We start from the raw sequence: 21,213 nt of genomic DNA on the forward strand, positions 1-21,213 counted from the left end.
ACGGGTCCAACCACTGCTACCCGGGGGTATACCCGTGCAGTTCCCTAGCAGTAATAGCGCCACCTAGAGATGCTACAGCTGCTACAAGTCCGTCTCCACCTACTATGTCTCTACCTTTGCAACGGCCTGTCTCGACATCAACTCCAGCTATTCCGAGTCCGTCTCCCGCTACTACAAGTCCGTCTCCCGCTGCTACAAGTCTGTCTCCACCTGCTTTGATTCTGTCTCCACCTGCTTTGATTCTGTCTCCCGCTGTTTCAAGTCCGTCTCCCGCTGCTACAAGTCCATCTCCCGCTGTTCCAAGTCCGTCTCCCACTGCTACAAGTCTGTCTCCCACTGCTACAAGTCTGTCTCCCACTGCTACAAGTCTGTCTCCCACTGTTCCAAGTCTGTCTCCCGCTGCTACAAGTCTGTCTCCCGCTGCGCAACAATCAACTTTAGAATTTCCCGCATTACTAGCTCCATTTCTACCTGCACAACAGCCTGTTATAGAACCCGCGCCTCAGATCAAGGTCGTGAATACATTGTACGTCAAAATATGATTTCTTGTTCACAGCTAACATTGCTTAACAGATCCACTCTCGCTCTCGCTGCATCTCAGATCGTTTTGCCTCCACTACCACCTTCTAATCCATTGCTTGAGTCTCCACCCGAGTCAACCATCAACGCATCGCCGCTCGATAATATCACGAAGAAAGGCAAGACTACTGGCACCAAGAGTGGTACCAAGAGCAAGATGCGTCCTAGCGCGACCAAAAACGGACGGTGAGTTGTTTCCTTTTTTTTTCATTTGGACGATACTGGTCACTAATCGCTACTACTACAGGAACCTGTGCGCATTACGTTGGCTGAAACAAACCAAGTCGAATGGCACAACCGAGGAGTTCAACGCCTACTACAGCTCCCTCACGTCAACACAACGCACGGTGCGTATTTATCTTACTCTCTCGGACATTGACTGACACACATTTCAGGAATACGACAAAGACGCAGCGAATTTGGCAGCAACCGATACATGGAGCAAGACTGTGTGCGACGGCAAGATACACTAGTCCTCTAGACGGGTGTTTCGACGTGTTTCTGTTTCAGCATTTCATCGAACCGCTTTTGCGCTGTTTTCTGGCTGTTTTCGAACCATTCGTATTGTTATTATTCCCGTATTCACATTCGCATACCAGACTACCAGCAATACCAATAATATCATATTTGAGCATAATATAGCATACACCAATGGGGACAAGCAAGCAAGCAATAATATGCGCTCATGTGCTGGATCGTGAAAACGACACAAAGGAGCACGAGGGAAACTGCCCCCACATATAGAAAATCTGCTATTTTTCTCATCATCGTTTGGATTGTGCTGCGAGGTGTTTTTCTTCGCGAGCAGTTCTACCAACACACCTCGACATACACGGCCCTTTCCCAGCACAGCCGGTGCTCACTGGGTCTGAAGTTTGAATGCCGCACACCGTGCTGCACGATGTACGAAAGACTTGTCTGTGCAATTTCATTATCTCGCATCCCAAAAAACACATCATATGACGATAAAGTGCAACCAGCTACCACGTGGAACCTCCAAAAAAAACAAGATCACGGTCATCTTGGACCACCCTTCCGCTGATCTTCGTTCAGTTCGCAGAACACTGACACGATCAGGCGAAACCAGGTCGTTTACGCCATCAGTATGTAAGCGCGTTGGCCTTGATCCTGTAGAATATAATGTTGCTGTAGCTGACTTGAAAATGATAAATACTCACATTGCAAAGGTCAAAGATTGCGGATACGACGTCCAGGTGGTGACGACTCTGCAACGATTCGGACACAATGTGGTGAGCGAGGTGTATGGGTGATACGATCAAGACTGAGATTAACCGACTGCGACTGCAAAGCTTCAAGCTTCGCTCACCTCAACGAATTGTAGTACTGTTGCAGCGTCCAGGTGATGGGAACTCTACAGGGAAGACAAGAGGCAACAATTCAGACACAAGGTGGCAAACAGGATGTGTATGTGTTATACGTGTCAAGACAAACACAGGCAGTACGAATCACATCTCACACTGACAGCTTCCATGTCGTTGGAAGCTATGTAGTCATCAGCGTGACATTGCTTCTGAAGTGTTGTGCCGAGTGCGCGTGGAGGGCAGAATAGATCATGCACCCGCCGACAAGAAGTTCTCTGATCTGGATCTATTGGTGCTTTGATCGTGAATGGAGGGAAGATGATGAGTAGCCATTGACGAGAGGAGGAATACGGACCATCCAGAATGAGGAAGGATAGACACTGTGCGACGTGGAGGACTGAGAGCAAAAGGTCAGAACAAGACCTGATTCAAAAAATACTCACAGCGCGCATTGATGTTGGCTCGTATGTCATCGAAAAAACCTGGCAGTACTCGATTATTGACTATGAAGATTGCCCGACTCTTGGAGTTGTCCAAATGGATGTACCCTTTGCTGATCCCAGCCGAGTGATCAACCGATGTCTGGATGGACGTGACTGAGACCGTGATGACCTCTGGAAACTGGTGCTCGCATCCGCACGGAACATTGGTTCCGGCGCCCAGTTCACTGCAAAAACTTTATCCCGAAGTTAGTGCGAAGGAGACGACTTGGGCACAATATTAGGTGAAAAATGGCACAGCACAGCACCGTCGGCATCCTCACCCATTCGACTATCATCAACCAACGTAGCAGTGAATCTTCTGTGACGACTCCTGGCGGTACAGGAATTACGTGTCTGAGTCAAGTTGAGCTTGACTTCTTTCTATGTCAACGCTGCAACCAGACCGGCTGGCTGGCCCAGCGCCTGTCGTTATCACATAAGTGTTTGATAGAGCGCGCCTCGGAAGGCAGAAACTCCGCTGCACAAAGAGTGGCTGGTTTGAGGTGTGAGGGGAAAGAACGTCGGCTGCATCTAGCGCACACGCAGATCTTGGGATTGGACGAAACGAAGAAGTGATATTGCAGTAAGGTGTATGCAAAGTGTTCAGGAAAGTTACATGGTTACAACGGTGATGGAAGTATGGCAGCAAACCACCTCGTGTCCTGGGCGTCTATGGAAATGAGGCAGGTTAAGGTAGTGAAGTATCACAAAAACGCACAATACACGCACCTCTGCAGCTGAGACAGAGACGCTCACTAACCCTCCAAAGTCGACCTCGACCGTGCTCAACGCTACCAACATCTAGTAAAATGACAAAGCTCATTTCAAGCACCACACCCCTTCGAACATTTAAAGGTCATGAAAAAATCGTAAGGGCAGTCGCAGTTTTCCCCGACAGACGAAGAATGGTTACGGGCTCATACGACAAGACACTTTGTCTTTGGGACTTGAAGACAGGTGTTGTGTTGAAGAAGATGGAGGGGCATAGCAGTAGGGTGTATTCATTGGCGGTATCACGAGATGGGCAAATAATAGCAAGCGGTGATGCAAATGGGGAGGTCATTGTTTGGAACGGAGAAACAGGAGAATCCCTCACCCAACCCATCAAAGCCCACTCCGATTGGATCTGCTCGCTGGACTTTTCCGCAGATGGTACGGTGTTGGCCACTGGTTCAGACGACCACACGGTCAAGCTGTGGTGTACCAAAACATGGGGGGTTACACACACTCACTCACGTGGATGCCCGATGGCACACGCCTTCTTTCTGTCGCGTATGACGCCATAGAAGAGTGGGATACATCAACCTGGGGGAAGGTCGGTCATCCCTGGAAGGGCCATACTGGGGGGATCAATGACCTCGCCGTCAATCCTGCTGGCACGCTCGTTGCTTCCGCATCTAGAGATAGCCATATCCGTCTCTGGCAGCTCTCAGATCGCCAAACAATTGCCATGTTCAAGCACTCATCCATTCCGGAATGTATCACTTTCTCCGCAGATGGCAAGTACATCTTCAGTACAGGTGGTGACAATCAGATCTCGGAGTGGGACGCAAAGGGTTTTCATTCAAGCGTGAGTTTCCGTCCTTGACTCACGTCAGACAATTTGATCACGCTTCACGCAGATCCTCTCTGCTGTCACGGCAGACCGTGGTTCATCCATCACTGGAGACTTGTCGACTGCTGAACAGATACTCACACAAGATATTGACGCCGACGCCAATAACTATACCTCATATGCCAGTCGCTCATTCGTTATGGCGCGAAAACAAGACTGGGACCGTGCCCTTGAGGATGCAATCAAGGTCAGTCATACCGACCAATTATGGCCCTGTTACGAAAGGCTAACGTTCATCCGTGACATAGTCCATCAGAATTGAGCCTTCATTAATAGGCTACATCTCGAAAGGCATCGCCCTCTGCGGAAAAGGCAATGTCCCGGGCGGGAGGGTGGCATTTGATGTTGCATCCATGTTCACGAACCAAGACTCAGGCACTATTCATTTTCTTCTCTTGATCAAGGTAAGTTAGGTTCGTCTCGCATGCGCTCTGCTCCATTCTGTATTTCAGGCCATTGCCCTCTTCAATGCAAATCAACATGAAGAGGCAATGCTGCTCATCACAGAGCTAGCTGCCGCTCGTCGGGATGCTGATACCCTCTCGTGTCGCGTCGTGGAAGTAAGCATCATGCGGCTATGCTCGGTTATCGCTACTGATCTTTGCAACTCGCACATTAGGCATATCTACGCGTTCAGCTCGGAACCAAGGCCTTCGATGGTGGACATCATGATGAAGCCGCTGACTACTTCGCTGCCGCCGTCAACTCCAGCACTTTCCCATCGAAAATGATCCCTGATCTATGCGAGGATTTTGTTGTGGTATGTTGACATGATGCGTCCGCAAATGCTATATTAACTGAGTGCTTTCTCCAGCTCTTCGGCTGGGATCTCGAGTCCTTCTGGCTTACTACGCACCAGAAACGTTGTCAGGCTTTGCTTTCGGCAGGTAAAGTCGAAGAAGCCCTCGAATCACACCAACATATGATGGACACCATCGACGAAACTGAGAAGGCCAGCTGCCTCGATTGGTCCAACGGCAAGTTTTCAGTGATGTCACTCGACGCTGTCATACTCACCCGCATTTCACTCAGACTTCAAGGAACAATGTGCGCTTGCTGCCCGTGATGACCGTATTCTTGGCGCATGTACTCCCTTCCTCAACCTTTTCGCTATTGACCTAAGTTATGCAGGCGGAGATTCCGGGGCAAGATCAAGATGGCTATGATGTAGAACCTGATTTCTTCCGGGGGACGCATGGCGTGGGTGCTTCAGCGTATCCTTCATTTTTCTCTCACATGTCATTCATTACAGCATCCTCAAACTTCCAGACCACGACCTCAAGAGCGCCCCGGGCTCTTCGAGAAACTCAGGCTCGCTATGACAAGGAATCTTCATCCAGTTCCACCACCTGCACCTGCACCCACACCAGCACCGCCCACCGCCCTACCACCTGCCGCTGCCCCCACGACCTTCACAGGCCACGTACGACACCTATTCACCTGGCGACCCGATCACACAGCACCACCCGTCGTCGAAGTTTCTTTTGCGCAGGGTCGAAAGGTGCGCTCGATCTATTTTCATCACTGTCTTAGGTGTCTCATGCATATATCTACAGCGTAATGCTGCAGCGGGTGCTCCTGCTGATGACGATTCAGACATTATACGTGCTGAATATGTCGATGATGGTCCACAGGATCGCAATACACAACAGCCTACTACGCAACAACCCATTACGCAACAGCAACGACAACCAGTAGTAATGCAGGCAGTAGATACTGGGGAACATGGAGGTGGCAAGTCGTGTTTCTGCTGCTAGCGTCTTTCTTGGATGTCCTCGTGTATTTTAGTTCTGTCATTGCTCTTGTTTTTTTTTGCGATATATATCTGTTTGATGTAAATCGTACTATTAATCCGACTCAACGATGGCACCGCAGGGTCCCTACTACATTACCCATACCATCCTTTCTCTCGGAACAGGCCACAACTCAGTTTCATCGTGTCAGTGTTCAATTTTGCGTGCACTCATCCACTACTGTATTCTTCATAACTGACGGTTCTACACTTATATACTAATTGTACGCTATCCGCCATATTCGGCGGATCTGCTCAATCCAATGACAACATGAACTTGAAGATTCGTATTATCATCCTCGCGTGTGTCCATCCTAGCTAATGTTACCCCCCGCAAAATATTCATCTGGCCAAAATTGAAACGGCCGCATTCTACACCATCACTTTCACGAACTATCTTGGACGTCACCTCACCTGCCCTGCCCTGATTCAATGATGGACATGCGTGCTCCCTATCACACGCTAGTCTCGCAAAGATCGGTTTGACTTTCTGCAGCTTTTGCGAATGACTCCAGTGCGATGTTCAAGGACTCCCTCATGAAGATTGATCGCCGTATTGAAGCTCAGTGCGCTCGGGCTCTGGTGTAGTAAGAATGGTGTCGGCACTGGAGTTTGCAGGGCGCTGGCCACGGCTATTTACTATATAATGGCACTTCTCCGATACCTCACCATGCACTGTACAGGTGGATTAAGTAGAGACGAACATATGGCTGAGAAATTTTTTAAGAAACCCTACTCATCAACCACGACATTGCCGATGTATGTGTTTCAAAGTGAACTTCAGCATGTTCAAGGGTGGCCCGGAACCCCTGTTTTAAAAGGCTGCTGGTGTTAGTTACTTGTGGGGCGACAGATTCAGCATGTGAAAAGTGACTTGGTGCAATAGACTGGCGCATTTCGGAATTGTCATGCGATTTGAACAGAGAGTGGCTGTTGATGACGATGAGCGTAGGCTCGAGTACTAATCCTTATACACGCTCTCCAACAAGTGGCTCATGGCACCGCTCGCCAACGAGTTGGAGTGACTCATAACACCGCCCACAGACGCGGGAGCAGCAATACAAGTGTTTTGATTTTGAGATCTTCGAAGTGGCTAGACGTCCTGGACGTAACTACCAGGCATCATGGGAATGAGCATGAGCATGGATTGAGCGGGAGTTTCAGGCAGCGATGGACTTGGGTCCACTCCAACCACCCACACCTACACCGACATCGACATGGCCCACTTCGCGGAACCCCACGAATTCGATACCAGCGCCTCGCTCACAAATACTTGCAGAGCGTTCATGTTTAATGCTAGGACTATGAAAGCTGCAAGCTGCCTGCTCATTCATGGTGAAAAGTCAGAGTCTGTCGTCACAGCCAACTCACCTAGGGAACCTAGAACATTCAACTTCGGATTCAGCTTCAGCTTCGGATTCGGATTCTTGACCAGGGGCGCAATCAAGACGGACTCCGAGTCGAGGTTTCGGTAATGGTGATGGTACCACTGTGTGATTTCGATGGGGCATAGGCGTGTACTCTTGCCCGTGAGGACTGGTAGCGGATGTGAGTATCGCAGTACCACTAGTACCAATAGATAACTTTTAGACAGATACAAGCGCCGGGAAGCAGCAACCGCAGTATGATGCGAGTGCATGCATGCTGGAAGATGTGGGGACAAGAGTCAAACGAATGTATACAGTGCTGAGGCAGCGGGAGGGTATACTGTCGAGGAAGGCAAGTTTGACAATAGGGAGCATTGTTGCTACAACGGTGATAGGTGCGGCAGCAAACGACCTCGTGACTTGGGCGTCTATAGAAACGAGGCAGCTTAATGTAGTGAAGTAACGTAAAAACGCACAACACACGCACCTCAAAGACGCTCACAAACCTTCCAAAGTCCACCTCGACCGTGCTCAACACTATCAACCTGCAGTAAAATGTCGAAGCTCGTTCCAAGCACCATAGCACTTCGAACTTTTAAAGGTTATGAGGGACGCGTTAGGGCAGTCGCAGTTTTCCCCGATAGACGAAGAATGGTTACGGGCTCACAAGACAAGACACTTTGTCTTTGGGACTTGAAGACAGGTGTTGTGTTGAAGAAGATGGAGGGGCATCGCAGTCAGGTGCGGGCATTGGCGGTATCACGAGATGGGCAAATGATAGCAAGTGGTGATGAAACTGGAGAGGTCATTGCTTGGAACGGAGAAACAGGAGAATCTCTCACCCAACCCATCAAAGCCCACTCCACATTTGTCGACTCGCTGGACTTTTCCGCGGATGGTACGGTGTTGGCCACTGGTTCATCCGACTACACGGTCAAGTTTTGGTGCACCAAAACATGGCAGCAACAAGGAAATCGAATTGAATTTGAATATGGTGTCTACCGGGTTCGATATTCGCCGTCTGGTGAACTTCTTGCCATCGCAACAAGGTACAATATCCAAATTTATAATTCAGGCACAGGGGAACTCGTCGCAACCTTAGAGGCCTACACCTTCTCACTCGCGTGGACGCCCGATGGCACACGCCTTCTTTCTGCCCATGACGCCATAGAAGAGTGGGATACATCAACCTGGGAGAAAGTCGGTGATCCCTGGAAGGGCCATACTAAGTGGATCAATGCCCTCGCCGTCAATCCTGCTGGCACGCTCGTTGCTTCCTCATCTGAAGATAGCCATGTCCGTCTCTGGCAGCTCTCAGATCGCCAAACAATTGCCATGTTCAAGCACTCATCCATCCCGGGATGTATCACTTTCTCCGTAGATGGCAATAACATCTTCAGCGGAGGTGAAGACAATCAGATCTCGGAGTGGGAAGTACCTAAGGGTGTTCATTCAAAGGCGAGTGTCCATCCTTGACTTGTGTCACGCAATCTGAGCATGCTTCACGCAGATCCTCACTGCTGTCACGGCCGCCCGTGTTTCATCCATAACTGGAGACTTGCCTGCCGCTGAACGGCTACTCACGCAAGAGATCGATGCTGATGCCGACGACTATACCTCCTATGCCAATCGATCATTCGTTAAGGCGCGAAAACAAAGCTGGGACCACGCCCTTGAGGATGCAATCAAGGTCAGTCATACCGACAAATTATGGCCCTGGTACGAAAGGCTAACGTTCATCCGTGACATAGTCCATCAGCATTCAGCCTTCATTAATAGGCTACATCTCGAAAGGCATTGCCCTCTGCGGAAAAGGCAATGTCCCGGGTGGGAGGGTGGCATTTGATGTTGCATCCATGTTCACAAACCAAGATTCAGAAATCACCCATTTTCTTCTCTTGATCAAGGTAGGTTAAGTTTGTCTCGCGTGTTCTCTGTTCCATTCCGCATTTTAGGCCATTGCCCTCTTCAATGCAAATCAACATGGCGAAGCGATGTTGCTCATCAAAGAGCTAGCTGCCGCATGTCCGAATGCTGATACCCGCGCGTGTTGTGTCGTGGAAGTAAGTGTCATGCGGCTACACTCGGTTATTGATACTGATCTTTGCGACTCGCACATTAGGCATATCTACATGTTCAACTCGGAACCAAGGCCTTGGATGGCGCGCGTTATGATGAAGCTGCTGACCACTTCGCCGCCGTTGTCAACTCCAGCGGTTTCCCATCGAAATTCATCCATGAACTATACGAGGACTTGATCGTGGTACGTTGACATGATGCATCCGAATTTTTTTTTCATAACTGAGTGTTTCGTCCAGCTCTTCGGCTGGGATCTCGAGTTCTTCTGGCTCACCGCACATCAGAAACGCTGTCAGGCTTTCCTTTTGGCAGGTAAAGTTGAAGAAGCCCTTCAATCACACCAACATATGATGGACGCCATTGACGAAACTGAGAAGGCCAGCTGTCTCGATTGGTCCAACGGCAAGTTTTCAGTGATGTCACTCGACGCTGTCATACTCACCCGCATTTCACTCAGACTTCAAGGAACAATGTGCGCTTGCTGCTCGCGATGACCGTATTCTTGGCGCATGTACTCCCTTCCTCAACCTTTTCGCTATTGACCTAAGGTATGCAGGCGGAGATTCCGGGGCAAGATCAAGATGGCTATGATGCAGAACCTGATTTCTTTCGGGGAACGCATGGCGTGGGTGCAACAGTGCATTTTATCTTTTTCTTTCTCTCACACACTATTCATTACAGCATTCTCAAATCTCCAGACCACTACCTCAGCAGCGCCCGGGGCGCTTCAAGAAACTCAGGCTCGCTATGACAAGGAATCCTCATCCAGTTCCACCACCTGCACCTGCACCCACACCAGCATCGCCCACCGCCCTACCACCTGCCGCTGCCCCCACGACCTTTACAGCCCACGTACGACACCTATTCACTTGGCGACCCGATCATGCTGCACCACCCGTCGTCGACGTTCCTTTCGCGAAGGCTAAAGAGGTGCGCCCGCTCCATTTTTACCACTCTCTTGGGTGTCTCATATATACATATATAGCGCAATGCTGCAGCGGATGCTCCTGGGAGAGACGAGGACATGGTTCCTGACGAATATTTCGATAATCTTCCAGAGGACCCCAATGTCACACAACGGCCCAATACACCACATCAACAACAACCAGTAGCAATACAGTCAGACACTGGGGAACATGGAGGTGGCAAGTCGTGTTTCTGCTGCTAGCGACTTTCGTGGATGTCCTCGTGTATTTCAGTTCTGTCATTGCTCCTCTTTGTTGCGATATCTATACAGTTTCTAAGTATTTGTGATAAAAGTACAATGTCCTGATCCTGCATAAAAGTACAGCTGCGAATGATTATGAAAGCGATGGACTCGATATACGAAAGCTAGTGTACACGCTGCGCTAGCGTTCAATTAATCGAGTTACCCTTGGAAGAACCGTAGTGCGAAGTCTCCAGCACTGGCCCCTGTCCTAAATTTTTCATGGACTTCTTTGAGCCCTGTTTCGCTCGGCCTCTCTGAATATCGCTTCCTATACCGAAGAGCTTCACCCACAGAAGTAAGCTGAAGACCCATACCTTCGAGCACATGGCCGTCATAAATGCGAAGAAGACGAGTGCGAGCCGGACGAGCGGAGTAAGAGGCGGTAGAATTGAATTCATCAAGTCCTACCATTGGCAATTAATGCAAATCCAAAATAATATTCTCAAGAATGAACCAACCATGGGGTGTAAAAAGTCTTCTTGAGAATAGATATATAATAACCTGTCTCGCTCCTGGAGCTTAAGACGGATGATGTAGCTGGCGGATGTGCGATTCGCGTTCACGTCAACATCATGGTGGTACACCGGTAACGCGCATCCACTCACCGAGAAGGGGCTGCCTTGAACGGGCTAATTCTAGGACGGAAGTTCTGAGTGACTTCGGCGACAACGACTTGATTTTTCTTGTCATATACTGGTATGTCAACGCGCATATAGTCAGCTTTGAACGACGGAACGAGATTGTTGGGTAAACTAACACACTGAATTCACTTCAATGGTAGTGTCGGGGCTAACGATGCGGCACCATTCGAACACGCCGAGGATTTTCTGGCTTGAATTTTTTCCATGCTCAACGATCCTGAAAGGGTGGTGCAAAGACGCGTCCTGCGTGTAGAATTTGTCCACAGCTTCACGCAAGTCAGAAGGTTTGCGGGAGGTAGTCAGGGCTGACAGCGCGCCGGGAAGATCACGCTGTGGGTTCTCCATTGTATAGAATAAGTTTGGAAGGCTGAGTGCGGTGGTTCTTCTGTGCGGAGGTGAGAGAAGGAGCGGGAGGTGAAAGTTGTTGAACTGACCCTATTTGGCGTCGCGACTGGTGGGTGACATCATCATCATTGTACCCAATAAAATGCTTCAGCACTTCAAAGCCTTCGACAACGTTCGCATTTAAAAGTTAACCTGATAGTATGCTGCTACGTCTCATAGCATCCGATGGTCGAGTTTGGTTGGCCGTACTACGGTGGCACTGGTTGGCTGGATTTTGACTTGCCAATTCAATTCGCAGAAAATTACCAAATGTGGCAATCATCAACTCAAACCAGCTTCAAGCGTTGCTCCAACTCGGATAGCGCTTCAAGTTCGACAACGTTCGCTTCTAGCCCGCGCCATCGCCAATTTTCTCAGCTAGAAGAATACTACTACATGGGACAACTCTTTGGAACTTTTCAGGGACCCAACTATGCACAGTCTCTTCCCCCCGAACTTTGGCAGCATTGCTTGAGTTTCCTGGCGGTTGAAGATCTCCTGGCTGTGTCATCCACTTGTTTGTCGTTTCATTTTATCTGCAAACGCATGTTATTCAGGCACATCACCACCACTATCCCATACAAGCGCACCGTTCGGCACATATTCCAGCCTCGATATGGGGATGTTGCAAGAATAGGACGAGCACGCCGACTTCTTCATCGTATTCACGCGCTTCAAAGTGACAATGATGCTCAGGAGGTACTCGGGCTAGTGGAGACATGGAGCATCAGGACCTTTGGCTCGCCTGCCCCATTAGAAGCCGCCGATATCATGCAATACGCCATAGATTGCCTCCCCTTTGTACAATCATCCACCTCGATTTTCCTGATTTTGCCATCATGCATAAACCTTCGGATGCTGAGCATTTCGGATATTTACATGGGGGAAGAGCAGTGGTCTGCCCTGGTAAAAATCCCTCAGCTGGAATGCCTCAACATGGAACGATGCAACCTGACATACGGTGGCGAGGTTATGAAGCTCAAAGTCGTGTCAATTATCCATGAGGCGCATCATGACCCACCGCTTGTACTACCTCCGACTACACAGCTTATCTCCTCGCTCTTCAACCTTCGACATTTAGAAAGACTCACACTACTCGACCTCACCTTCTCGAACTCGTTTCTCATTGGACTCGCTCAGGTGGGACAGTTTGAGAACCTGAAGCACCTTTCTGTGGTGGTTCCAGAAACCCACATGGACACGATGTTTACCTTCTTGAGTAGAACACCTTCAATCACATCGCTCACTATTTCAAACTTCTCAACCATGGCCGAGCCTAGCATGCCCGTCTCACAATTTGTCGTTCCTAACCTCGTAGCCTATGACGGTTTCCCGACTCTCCTCCCCATTTTACTTCCGGGGCGGCCCATCAGCACAGTTCGTTTGAGGATGAATCACAGGACGGATCCTCAAGCAAGTCTCGGCGATCCGTTTGGCGTTTACGATAACAACGTTATCTGCAAAGCATTGAATGATTGTTCTACGTCCACTCGCGTGGTACATGATCTTATGCTCTCTCCATTTCATCCTACCCCCGACAGTATGCAGGACATCGTACGCATCCACCCCGATCTTCGCCACCTGCGACTTGATATCCTCCGCACACCAAATATCAACATGGGCGTTGACGTGGTGAGTTAACGCGCTCTGCACGTGATCTTTTCCGACTGCTTATGACAAACAAGGACGAACCCATGTCACGTATCATGGACATGCTTGCTGATACCATGGAAGCGCAGAGTAGCGATAACATCTCAAACCATCCCCTGTTCTTGATATCGGTGAGTGATGTTGACTATTGGCGAGCCAAGTACAATTCTGATGAAGGGTTTCGAATCAGGGTTTCTTAAATTGGATCGCTAACGGTCATCTCCCACTTCCGACAAAGCTTGAGACACTGCATCTTCATTATTACCAGAAATCGGAGACGGTTTGCGGTAATACGGCGAAGCAACGACTCCTCGTGCCAAAGATCTCCGCAGCTTATCCTGCACTGCATGAAATTGAGATGGGCACGACGCGCTGGTGGAGAGAGGGTGATCGTTGGTCCCATGAGGTACTCACACGTACTCAGCTGTGAGGTGTAGGGTTGTAACATTATTTTAGTCGCGAACCAGGTAGCTTTGTTACTTCTAAGGGCTTTGTCCGTGTATGCAGAGGGCATTCCACTGCCGTAATTACCACTACCAGCGTTCTGGTATAGGCCCGACAGACTCGGAAGAGTAGTAGTTGGATCTTCTTCTCGGGGCGGTTCTTGCGGTTATTCTGAGCCATTCGGAAGCGATTCGAGTCAAGATCACTGGCAGTACTGCTGTTTGTTTTGTCTTTCATTGTGTCTTTCTAGGTATCCAAATTAGAAGAGTACAATGCAAAATCTGATTGTTCGCCTTCACAGCGTGGGTGCCCGTCAGTTGTTAATTAATTAATCCAAAATAGGTCCACAGCCACAGATGACGACTTGCACTTGACTCGCACGCACAGCAACTTCAGAAGCGCTACCCACGGGCCATGACCAGCCTGCGACTATAAGTACTGCTCTTTGGTTGTTTATTTCTTTCCTGCATACAGCCACGAAGACAACATATTCTATACTTTTGAATCATGAGCAACCCTCCGCGTGGCAGGGGCGGTAACCGCGGTGGTCCGCCTGGTGGCCCTCGAGGTGGTGGTGGTGGTGGTGGTGGTTTTGGCGGAGGAAGAGGCTCTGGTACGAGGGGCGGGTATGGCGGTGGTCCCAGAGGGGGAGTACCAGGAGATTTGATCTTCCGGGGCCCTGCGTCTGTAGACCAACGCCTGGCAACCTTGGATCAACTGGTCTCTTCCTTTAAAAAACTCGCCTTCAACCCCGCGCGCCCTCACCGGCCTGGCTACGGCACCCTTGGCCGTTCAATCACATTACGAGCCAATTTCTTTCCTATCAAGCTTCCCAAGGGACCCATTTACGACTATCGTGTCGAAATTACGCCGTCCACAGACATTAAGCGCATTCGTGCGCGCCTTTTTTGGTTCCTTGAACGGAGCAATCAACAAGGCTGGAGAGAGCTCGTGCCTTTCACTGCTCACGACAACAGTGAGAGGCTAGTATCCTCCAAGAAGCTACCTCAGCCTCTTGACGTGCAAGTCCAATATTATGAGGAAGGAGAAGCTGGCCCCAATGCCAAATCCAAGACATATACTTTCGGATTCACCCACACGGGTGACTTGGATGTTGCGAAGCTCACGAAGTAGGTTATGGGAAGCTACCTCCTTTGTTCTCGCGTTAATTCATGGCGGCCAGGTATCTCAGTGGCAACATCGAGTCACGGGACTTTGACGTCCAGCCACTGTTATCTGCTGTGAACCTCGTGCTTCAAACGCATGCAGCGCGTACCGGTGTTCGTGTTGGCAAGAATCGCTATTTCTTCCCCTCGCAAGAGCGCTTTGAGCTAGCGCTTGGCGTGGAGGCCTGGAAAGGCTTCTTCACGTCCGCCAGACCTGTGTACAAGGAACTTATGGTGAACGTTGGTGTCTGTATGACTGCCTTCTACAAGCCTGGCAACCTTGCCGAAGCTATCATGGAGTTCAACCGGACATCCAATGGCGCTATGCTCCAACGGTTTACCCAGAAGCTCAAGGTGACCACGAGTCATTTAGGGTACAGGCAAAAGAAACCAATCAAGAAGATCATGTCTACGACTGCGAGGCAGACGTTTTTTAACTGCGAAGAGTACGGTGGCAAGATATCTGTTGAAGATTATTTCAAGAAAAGTTCGTTTCCTTAATCACATACTTCATTCACTCGCTAATTCTACGGTAGAGTACCCCCAAATCAAGCTGAAGCATGCACACGACGTCCCAGTCGTTGACATTTCAGGTCCAAATTCGAAATTCTCCATATACGTACCGGCCGAGCTATGTGAAATCGAGCCTGGGCAACCGTTCAGAGGGCGTCTCAACGAGAAAGAAACGTCGAACATGATTCGGTTCGCCTGTAACCCGCCCAGAGTCAACGCAGATGCCATCGTTGAACGCGGTCTTCCCACCCTTGGATTCACGCCTCAGACGCTGAGCAGTCCTATGAGCAACTTCGGCATGGCCGTGGACAATGACATGGCGGTTGTCCCTGCACGTGAACTTCCCCCGCCCCGCCTCAGCTACAAAGCAGGGAAGCCACCCAACGTCAGCAACGGCAGTTGGAACATTCTTGATGTCAGTTTCCACGTCGGCGGAGCCATCAAGACGTGGTGGGTGCTTGTCATCAAAGACGGACAAAGCGTGTTCAACGGGCCCAAGGACCCGAATTTGGAGGGAATTTGGAGGGGCTTTGGTGAGAAATGCCGCAAAAGCGGCATGTCACTGGGGTCAACGCCTATCTTGTTGAACCAAGATCTCGTCCCTCCCGCTCGTGATCCATCCAGGCAGCAGGCGCTGGACCTGATTCGCCAGAATATCAAGCGACACATTGCTGAGAAAGGAAAACCGACGTTCATACTCGTCATTCTCTCTCGCCGGGACAACTACATTTACCCTGGCATAAAGCGGATTTGTGATGTCGAGTTGGGCGTTCACACCCTCCATATGCTTACAGATAAGGTGCTCAAAGACCGCAATAAACAAGATCAATACTTCTCGAATGTCGCTCTCAAGTTGAACACGAAACTCGGAGGTATCAATCATATGCTGGACCCGGAGAGCATGAAATGGTGGACAAAGTCCAAAACGATGGTTGTGGGCATGGACGTTACGCACCCCGGTCCTGGCAGCGTTGAAGGCACACCATCAATTGCCGCTGTTGTCGCGAGCGCAGATAGTTCTTTCGTCCAATTCCCAGCAAGTCTCAGGTGTCAGGAGACCAAGAAAGAGGTAGGCGATGTGGCAATGTTGTCGCCCTAACACTCACCCCTTCTTTATAGATGATCACAGACCTAACTGCGATGATGATAGAACGCCTCATGTTTTACAATCAGAAGAATCGAAGCCTGCCAGACCGAGTTTTTGTTTATAGGGACGGTGTGTCTGAAGTCAGCAGAGCTTTCTTCTCGATCTTGAAGTTGCTTGCTGATGTTGAATTGAAAGGGCCAATTCGATACTGTGCTGGAGGAAGAGCTTCCTAAGATGTTGGAGGCATTTAAGAGAGTCCCCCAAACGAAGCCATATCGCCCAGCGTTGACGATCATCATTTGTGGAAAGCGCCACCATGCCAAGTTCTGGCCGACCGACTCCCAGTACGCGGACCGGAACGGTAACACTCGTCCAGGAACTGTCGTCGACAGAGGCGTCACTGCAGTGTACGGCCCTTCTATTTGACCACATGTTGATTATTTTAACATTTTGATCATTGTAGATTTGACTTCGACTTCTACCTTCAAGCTCATGCTGGTTTGCAAGGCCACGTGAAGGCAACGCACTACACAGTGGTGTATGACGAGAACCACCTTGGCGCAGATGAAGTACAGCAGGGTACGCACACTGCTAGTTACCTGTACGCTCGCGCGACCAAGGCTGTGAGTCTCGTCCCGGCCGCGTACTACGCCGATTTGGCGTGCGAGAGAGGGAGATGCTACTTGAACGACTTCTTGAGTGCCGATGACAAGGTATCGAGCTCTGTCGTATCGAAAGGACAGGGGCGAGGGAAGTTGGACAAGGAGGAGGAGAAGAGACGTGTGTTTGAGGCGGCGAAGAAAGCATGGGGAGAGGGTGTTCACCCCGACTTGCGCTCGAGCATGTTTTATATCTGATCTGGTGGTCGTGTGCTGCGGGTTGTACTTGTATCTAAGTTTATCGTCTTGTATGTATTTGCGGATATGATATCTAAAAATATGTTTGTGTATCGTATGTAAAGCTTGGTCTGTGCGTGTGAATAAGGTGATTTTCTTGCTGAGTAAGCGACTTTATTTAAGACGCAACTGGAAGCTCTTTCCGGCAAACTGCTATTAGTGCTGAACCATGAATACCAACAGCAATCCCAATCGTATCCGAACTCTGAGCAGAGGCATCCGTGGTCGTGGAGGAGTTCAGCGGGGTACCGTTGCCCAACGGGGCCCTGCTGCAGGTCCTGCACGAAGCACCTATGGACCGCCTGCCAGGCCGCAGCAGGCAGGGGCCCCTCAAGGAGGTGAAGTTGACGAATTGCTCCGCTCCCATGAGCAAGCTCTAGATAAACGACGGCGCGAGGTTGGCATTCGGTATGAACGGCCTATCCGTCCAGGGTTCGGCACCCTCGGAGACCCGGTCACACTGACTGCCAATTTCTTCGCATTGAAGATTACAAATTCACTTGTTAATACGTATCATGTCAAAGTCGAACCGGCCCGGAACGCCAAGGATGTTCAGCGCCGTCTCCTACGTTTACTCGAGGAGACCGATGACCAGCCTTGGCAAAGTGTCAAGTCATTCGTGGCATTTGATGGGAGAGAAACACTGGTATCTGCGAAGGAGTTGCCCCAACCCATGCAGATTTCTGTGAGCTTCTTCGAGGAAGGGGAGACGCCTAGTCCAAACTCGCCAGAATATACCGTCTCCTTCCAACTGCTTCGCAAATGGGAGATGAGCGAACTAAACAAGTAAGTACTGAGCCAAGAGACGTGACACTTTATCTTAATCTTATTGTCCAGGTACCTGCACTGCGACGCCGACGTTGACATTTCCCCGCTCATATCTGCATACAACATTGTTATTCAACAACATGCATCCTCCACTGCGACTCGAGTCGGAAACAGCCGCTACTTCGGGTTCCCGGATTACAAGGCAAATGAGCTCTCCCCCGGGCTTACGGGTTTGCAGGCATTAAGAGGCTTTTTCTTGTCTGTGAGGCCCGTTTTTGGAGAGTTAATGGTCAATGTTGGTGTGTGCATGACACCGTTCTACAAGCCCATTGGACGGCTGGACTTGGCGTACAATGAATCCGCGGATCGTTCCAAGGGCGCAATTCCGCAGCGGTTTGCTCAGAATGTCAAAGTGACCACCACGTATCTTGGTTACACCAAACGTCGCACGTTGTTACGGATCACGTCGTCGTCTGCAGAAAAAACGACATTTCTCAAGGATGGACGCCAAATTTCAGTCGCCCAACATTTTCAGGAAGGTACTGTCGTCATTTAGCTGCCAGTACCTCTTCATTAAGCTGATCGTGAGACACTAGCGCACGATATAGCTCTGAAACGTCCCGATCTCCCACTTGCTGACCTCGGGACAGAGAGGAGGGCGGTCTATGTCCCCCTGGAGCTGTGTACCATCGAGTCGCAACCATTCAGAGGTCTTCTTGATGATCGAGAGACTACGAAGATGCTGAATCACGCATGCCAGCCTCCAGCTGCCAACTTTGAAGAGATAATCAAACGAGGATTACCCTCGCTTGCTTTGACTAAACCCAAGGCGAGCCTTCTGGACAAGTTCGGCATATCGATCAGTCAGACGATGACCGATATTCCCGGACGAGAGCTGCCTCCGCCCAAAAGTCTACTATATCGTTCCAGTTCTCTTGCCATACAGCCGGCAAAAGGAAGTTGGAACCTCGCGAATGTGAAGTTCCACACTGGGGCTTCCGTTGCCAAATGGGCGGTGGTCGTCGTTGGCACGTCTAGGGACGAAGACGTGTCCAAAGTGTGGAAAGGGTTCAAAGAAGGTTGTCAGAATTCGGGAATGATGTTTGACGAATCGCCCCCGACTATTGCCAGAACATCCCAACTGCCCCGACAGTCTCAGGACAGGGATCGGTCTAAGGATATAAAGGAAATCAAGCAGACCATTCAGGACATCAGCAGGGACAACCCTACGTTTGTGCTGGTCCTCTTACCTTTCCGTGACACGAAGCTATACCCCGGTGTCAAACGCATCTGCGATGTCGAGCTCGGGATACATTCTGTCACGATTGTCCTGGACAAGATCTTGAAATCCAAGGGTCCGCAGCAGTACTATGCTAATATCGCCTTGAAGCTGAACCAGAAACTCGGGGGCATCAATCATACTCTCGATGCTAAAAGCACACGCTGGCTCACTACGAAGAGCACGATGCTCGTGGGCATGGATGTTACCCACCCTGGACCTGCCAGCAAGGCAGGCACTCCATCCATCGCTGCAGTCGTCGCCACTATTGACGAGACTTTCGTGCAATGCCCTGTAAGTTTGAGGTGTCAGAAGTCAAAGCAAGAGGTATTGCGCTCTAACAAATTCTTTGCCTTCGGCAAGCTGATGGACACCTACAGATGATAGACGACTTAACGGAGATGATGCTAGAAAGACTGAGAGCGTATAAGAAGACTAGTGGTTCCCTTCCAGAGAGAGTTATCGTCTACAGAGACGGTGTCTCAGAGGTAAGACAATAAATTTTCAACCTTTTGTGCAGAACGCTCACCCATAACCTAGGGTCAATTTGACACGGTGCTCGAGCGCGGCTCTGAGAAGGACAAGATACTGGATGCCTTCAAGGCCATCCAAAAGGAAACCGAGGGTCTTGCAGAGTATCGGCCCCATTTGAGTATCATCATTTGTGGGAAACGGCACCACGCGCGCACCAGGCCGACAAACTCAAAGAACGAGAGCCGAAACGGAAACACGCGCCCTGGAACAGTTTTCGATCGACGCATCACTGCCGTGTAAGTCCTTTCTGATCTGTGAAATTCCCAGCTCATATTCTCGTTTCTGCCAGTTTTGATTTCGACTTTTATTTGCAAGCTCACGATGGGCTCAAGGGTCACGTGCGACCTACGCACTATACAGTTGTCTACGATGAGAATGGTTTCAGCGCCAACGACATACAACAGGGCACGCATACCGCGAGTTACTTATATGCCCGTGCCACCAAGGCGGTGAGCCTTGTCCCCTTGGCGTATTATGCTGACCTGGCATGTGAGCGGGCGCGGTGTTACCTTGAAGGATTTCTCAATTCGGAGCAGCCCCCCGCGTCTGGTTCCTCAAGTAAGAAAGGAGGAGGGAAGGGTAAAGGGAAAGGCGTAGCGAAAGAGGCGGCAGACGAAAGAGAGGCGGCGAAGCAACGTGTTTACGATGCTGCTCTTCAAGCATGGGGTAATGGGGTCCACGCCAATTTGAAGGAGATGATGTTCTATATCTGAAGATGGACGACTTGATTCTGCATAAGTAGTACTTGCGTTATCGTGTCTGCCTTGTGTGGATGTGTGGATGTGCCTGACAATTGAATATTGCCATTAAGGCCGCTATCTACATATGCCCGGGCCATGATGCCGCCCTTCTGACAAACGACTACAACTCCAGCTGGCGAAATAAATTTTCTCATGAACTGGACAACACGACCGATGTATCACGGAATGACTCGATGCTCTATCTGTCCAGAAAATAGACCACAAACCGGGCAGCCAAATGGGTCTACTTATTGCGCAGTTCTCTCCTTCCACACGGGTGTCGTGACTCGTGAGGCAGACGCACATTCAATAATTGAAGCCCATTTTCACCACACAGATCTAGGGGATGAATGCATTATACAAAAAGCGGAAGGGCAAAGGGTTCAAACAGTCAAAGGCAAGAATGAACACATTTAAGAGTTTCCCAGTGTATCTGACTCTGACATAGAATGATCCAAATGCTAAGCACACTTCTTCTGATACCAAGGCATCGCAGGATGACAACTCGAGCCAACTGGTATGCGGCGCTATCGCTGTACTCAACCCCCACAAAAAACCTGCCAGTTTGTATCGACCTGGCGAAAGGCATTCTCGAAACTATCAACATCCTTCTATTGCGCAGGTAGCCTTTTTTCCTGAATCGATCTTTAGGTATACACAGCTAG

The 21,213-nt window shown here is 49.9% G+C and overlaps 7 protein-coding genes across 7 annotated transcripts; 5 read left to right on the forward strand and 2 right to left on the reverse strand.

Moving 5' to 3' along the window:
• Nucleotides 1–507: 507 nt before the first annotated feature.
• On the forward strand, nucleotides 508–1,224 carry DEU56DRAFT_816807 (uncharacterized protein). Its single transcript, XM_041353876.1, has 3 exons — nucleotides 508–765; nucleotides 827–926; nucleotides 975–1,224. The coding sequence occupies exons 1-3, from the start codon at nucleotides 539–541 to the stop codon at nucleotides 1,050–1,052; spliced, it is 405 nt and encodes a 134-aa protein (XP_041205934.1). The 5' UTR covers nucleotides 508–538; the 3' UTR covers nucleotides 1,053–1,224.
• Nucleotides 1,225–4,831: 3,607 nt separating this feature from the next.
• Nucleotides 4,832–5,892, forward strand: DEU56DRAFT_492779 (uncharacterized protein). Its single transcript, XM_041346487.1, has 3 exons — nucleotides 4,832–4,975; nucleotides 5,031–5,499; nucleotides 5,555–5,892. The coding sequence occupies exons 2-3, from the start codon at nucleotides 5,194–5,196 to the stop codon at nucleotides 5,753–5,755; spliced, it is 507 nt and encodes a 168-aa protein (XP_041205935.1). The 5' UTR covers nucleotides 4,832–4,975; nucleotides 5,031–5,193; the 3' UTR covers nucleotides 5,756–5,892.
• Nucleotides 5,893–6,728: 836 nt separating this feature from the next.
• Nucleotides 6,729–7,469, reverse strand: DEU56DRAFT_816840 (uncharacterized protein). Its single transcript, XM_041353877.1, has one exon. The coding sequence runs from the start codon at nucleotides 7,427–7,429 to the stop codon at nucleotides 7,121–7,123; it is 309 nt and encodes a 102-aa protein (XP_041205936.1). The 5' UTR covers nucleotides 7,430–7,469; the 3' UTR covers nucleotides 6,729–7,120.
• Nucleotides 7,470–10,267: 2,798 nt separating this feature from the next.
• DEU56DRAFT_816851 (uncharacterized protein) lies at nucleotides 10,268–11,487 on the reverse strand (the record flags this gene model as incomplete). The annotated part of the gene is made up of 4 exons (XM_041353878.1): nucleotides 11,204–11,487; nucleotides 11,052–11,139; nucleotides 10,905–10,983; nucleotides 10,268–10,850 (listed from the first exon to the last, which is right to left on the reverse strand). Coding segments are annotated over exons 1-4 (650 nt in total), but the record flags the coding sequence as incomplete, so codon positions are not given.
• Nucleotides 11,488–11,752: 265 nt separating this feature from the next.
• DEU56DRAFT_816854 (uncharacterized protein) lies at nucleotides 11,753–13,631 on the forward strand. The gene is made up of 3 exons (XM_041353879.1): nucleotides 11,753–13,103; nucleotides 13,157–13,252; nucleotides 13,312–13,631. Exons 1-3 carry the CDS (start codon nucleotides 11,868–11,870, stop codon nucleotides 13,549–13,551), a joined length of 1,572 nt encoding a protein of 523 aa, XP_041205938.1. The 5' UTR covers nucleotides 11,753–11,867; the 3' UTR covers nucleotides 13,552–13,631.
• A 297-nt stretch (nucleotides 13,632–13,928) lies between these two features.
• On the forward strand, nucleotides 13,929–17,284 carry DEU56DRAFT_982288 (Piwi domain-containing protein). The gene is made up of 6 exons (XM_041359884.1): nucleotides 13,929–14,695; nucleotides 14,749–15,218; nucleotides 15,268–16,313; nucleotides 16,364–16,471; nucleotides 16,527–16,738; nucleotides 16,795–17,284. The coding sequence occupies exons 1-6, from the start codon at nucleotides 14,073–14,075 to the stop codon at nucleotides 17,186–17,188; spliced, it is 2,853 nt and encodes a 950-aa protein (XP_041205939.1). The 5' UTR covers nucleotides 13,929–14,072; the 3' UTR covers nucleotides 17,189–17,284.
• An 18-nt stretch (nucleotides 17,285–17,302) lies between these two features.
• Nucleotides 17,303–20,624, forward strand: DEU56DRAFT_816857 (ribonuclease H-like domain-containing protein). Its single transcript, XM_041353880.1, has 6 exons — nucleotides 17,303–18,013; nucleotides 18,065–18,534; nucleotides 18,592–19,601; nucleotides 19,655–19,762; nucleotides 19,815–20,044; nucleotides 20,098–20,624. Exons 1-6 carry the CDS (start codon nucleotides 17,397–17,399, stop codon nucleotides 20,519–20,521), a joined length of 2,859 nt encoding a protein of 952 aa, XP_041205940.1. The 5' UTR covers nucleotides 17,303–17,396; the 3' UTR covers nucleotides 20,522–20,624.
• Nucleotides 20,625–21,213: the final 589 nt, after the last annotated feature.

Source organism: Suillus clintonianus (genome assembly GCF_016758775.1).
Source record: "Suillus clintonianus strain FC179 chromosome Unknown DEU56scaffold_63, whole genome shotgun sequence".
In the NCBI taxonomy this organism is placed as follows: Eukaryota; Fungi; Basidiomycota; class Agaricomycetes; order Boletales; family Suillaceae; genus Suillus; species Suillus clintonianus.

Coding starts and splice junctions, on each gene's coding strand:
- DEU56DRAFT_816807 (XM_041353876.1), top strand. CDS start 539: ATGATTTCTTGTTCACAGCTAACATTGCTTAACAGATCCACTCTCGCT. Junction 766..826: donor AGCGCGACCAAAAACGGACG/GTGAGTTGTTTC, acceptor CTACTACTACAG/GAACCTGTGCGCATTACGTT. Junction 927..974: donor TCACGTCAACACAACGCACG/GTGCGTATTTAT, acceptor CACACATTTCAG/GAATACGACAAAGACGCAGC.
- DEU56DRAFT_492779 (XM_041346487.1), top strand. CDS start 5,194: ATGGCGTGGGTGCTTCAGCGTATCCTTCATTTTTCTCTCACATGTCAT. Junction 5,500..5,554: donor CTTTTGCGCAGGGTCGAAAG/GTGCGCTCGATC, acceptor ATATATCTACAG/CGTAATGCTGCAGCGGGTGC.
- DEU56DRAFT_816840 (XM_041353877.1), bottom strand. CDS start 7,429: ATGCACTCGCATCATACTGCGGTTGCTGCTTCCCGGCGCTTGTATCTG.
- DEU56DRAFT_816854 (XM_041353879.1), top strand. CDS start 11,868: ATGGGACAACTCTTTGGAACTTTTCAGGGACCCAACTATGCACAGTCT. Junction 13,104..13,156: donor TCAACATGGGCGTTGACGTG/GTGAGTTAACGC, acceptor ATGACAAACAAG/GACGAACCCATGTCACGTAT. Junction 13,253..13,311: donor ATCCCCTGTTCTTGATATCG/GTGAGTGATGTT, acceptor GTTTCGAATCAG/GGTTTCTTAAATTGGATCGC.
- DEU56DRAFT_982288 (XM_041359884.1), top strand. CDS start 14,073: ATGAGCAACCCTCCGCGTGGCAGGGGCGGTAACCGCGGTGGTCCGCCT. Junction 16,314..16,363: donor GTCAGGAGACCAAGAAAGAG/GTAGGCGATGTG, acceptor CCTTCTTTATAG/ATGATCACAGACCTAACTGC. Junction 16,472..16,526: donor ATAGGGACGGTGTGTCTGAA/GTCAGCAGAGCT, acceptor TTGAATTGAAAG/GGCCAATTCGATACTGTGCT.
- DEU56DRAFT_816857 (XM_041353880.1), top strand. CDS start 17,397: ATGAATACCAACAGCAATCCCAATCGTATCCGAACTCTGAGCAGAGGC. Junction 18,535..18,591: donor CGCCCAACATTTTCAGGAAG/GTACTGTCGTCA, acceptor GTGAGACACTAG/CGCACGATATAGCTCTGAAA. Junction 19,763..19,814: donor ACAGAGACGGTGTCTCAGAG/GTAAGACAATAA, acceptor CCCATAACCTAG/GGTCAATTTGACACGGTGCT.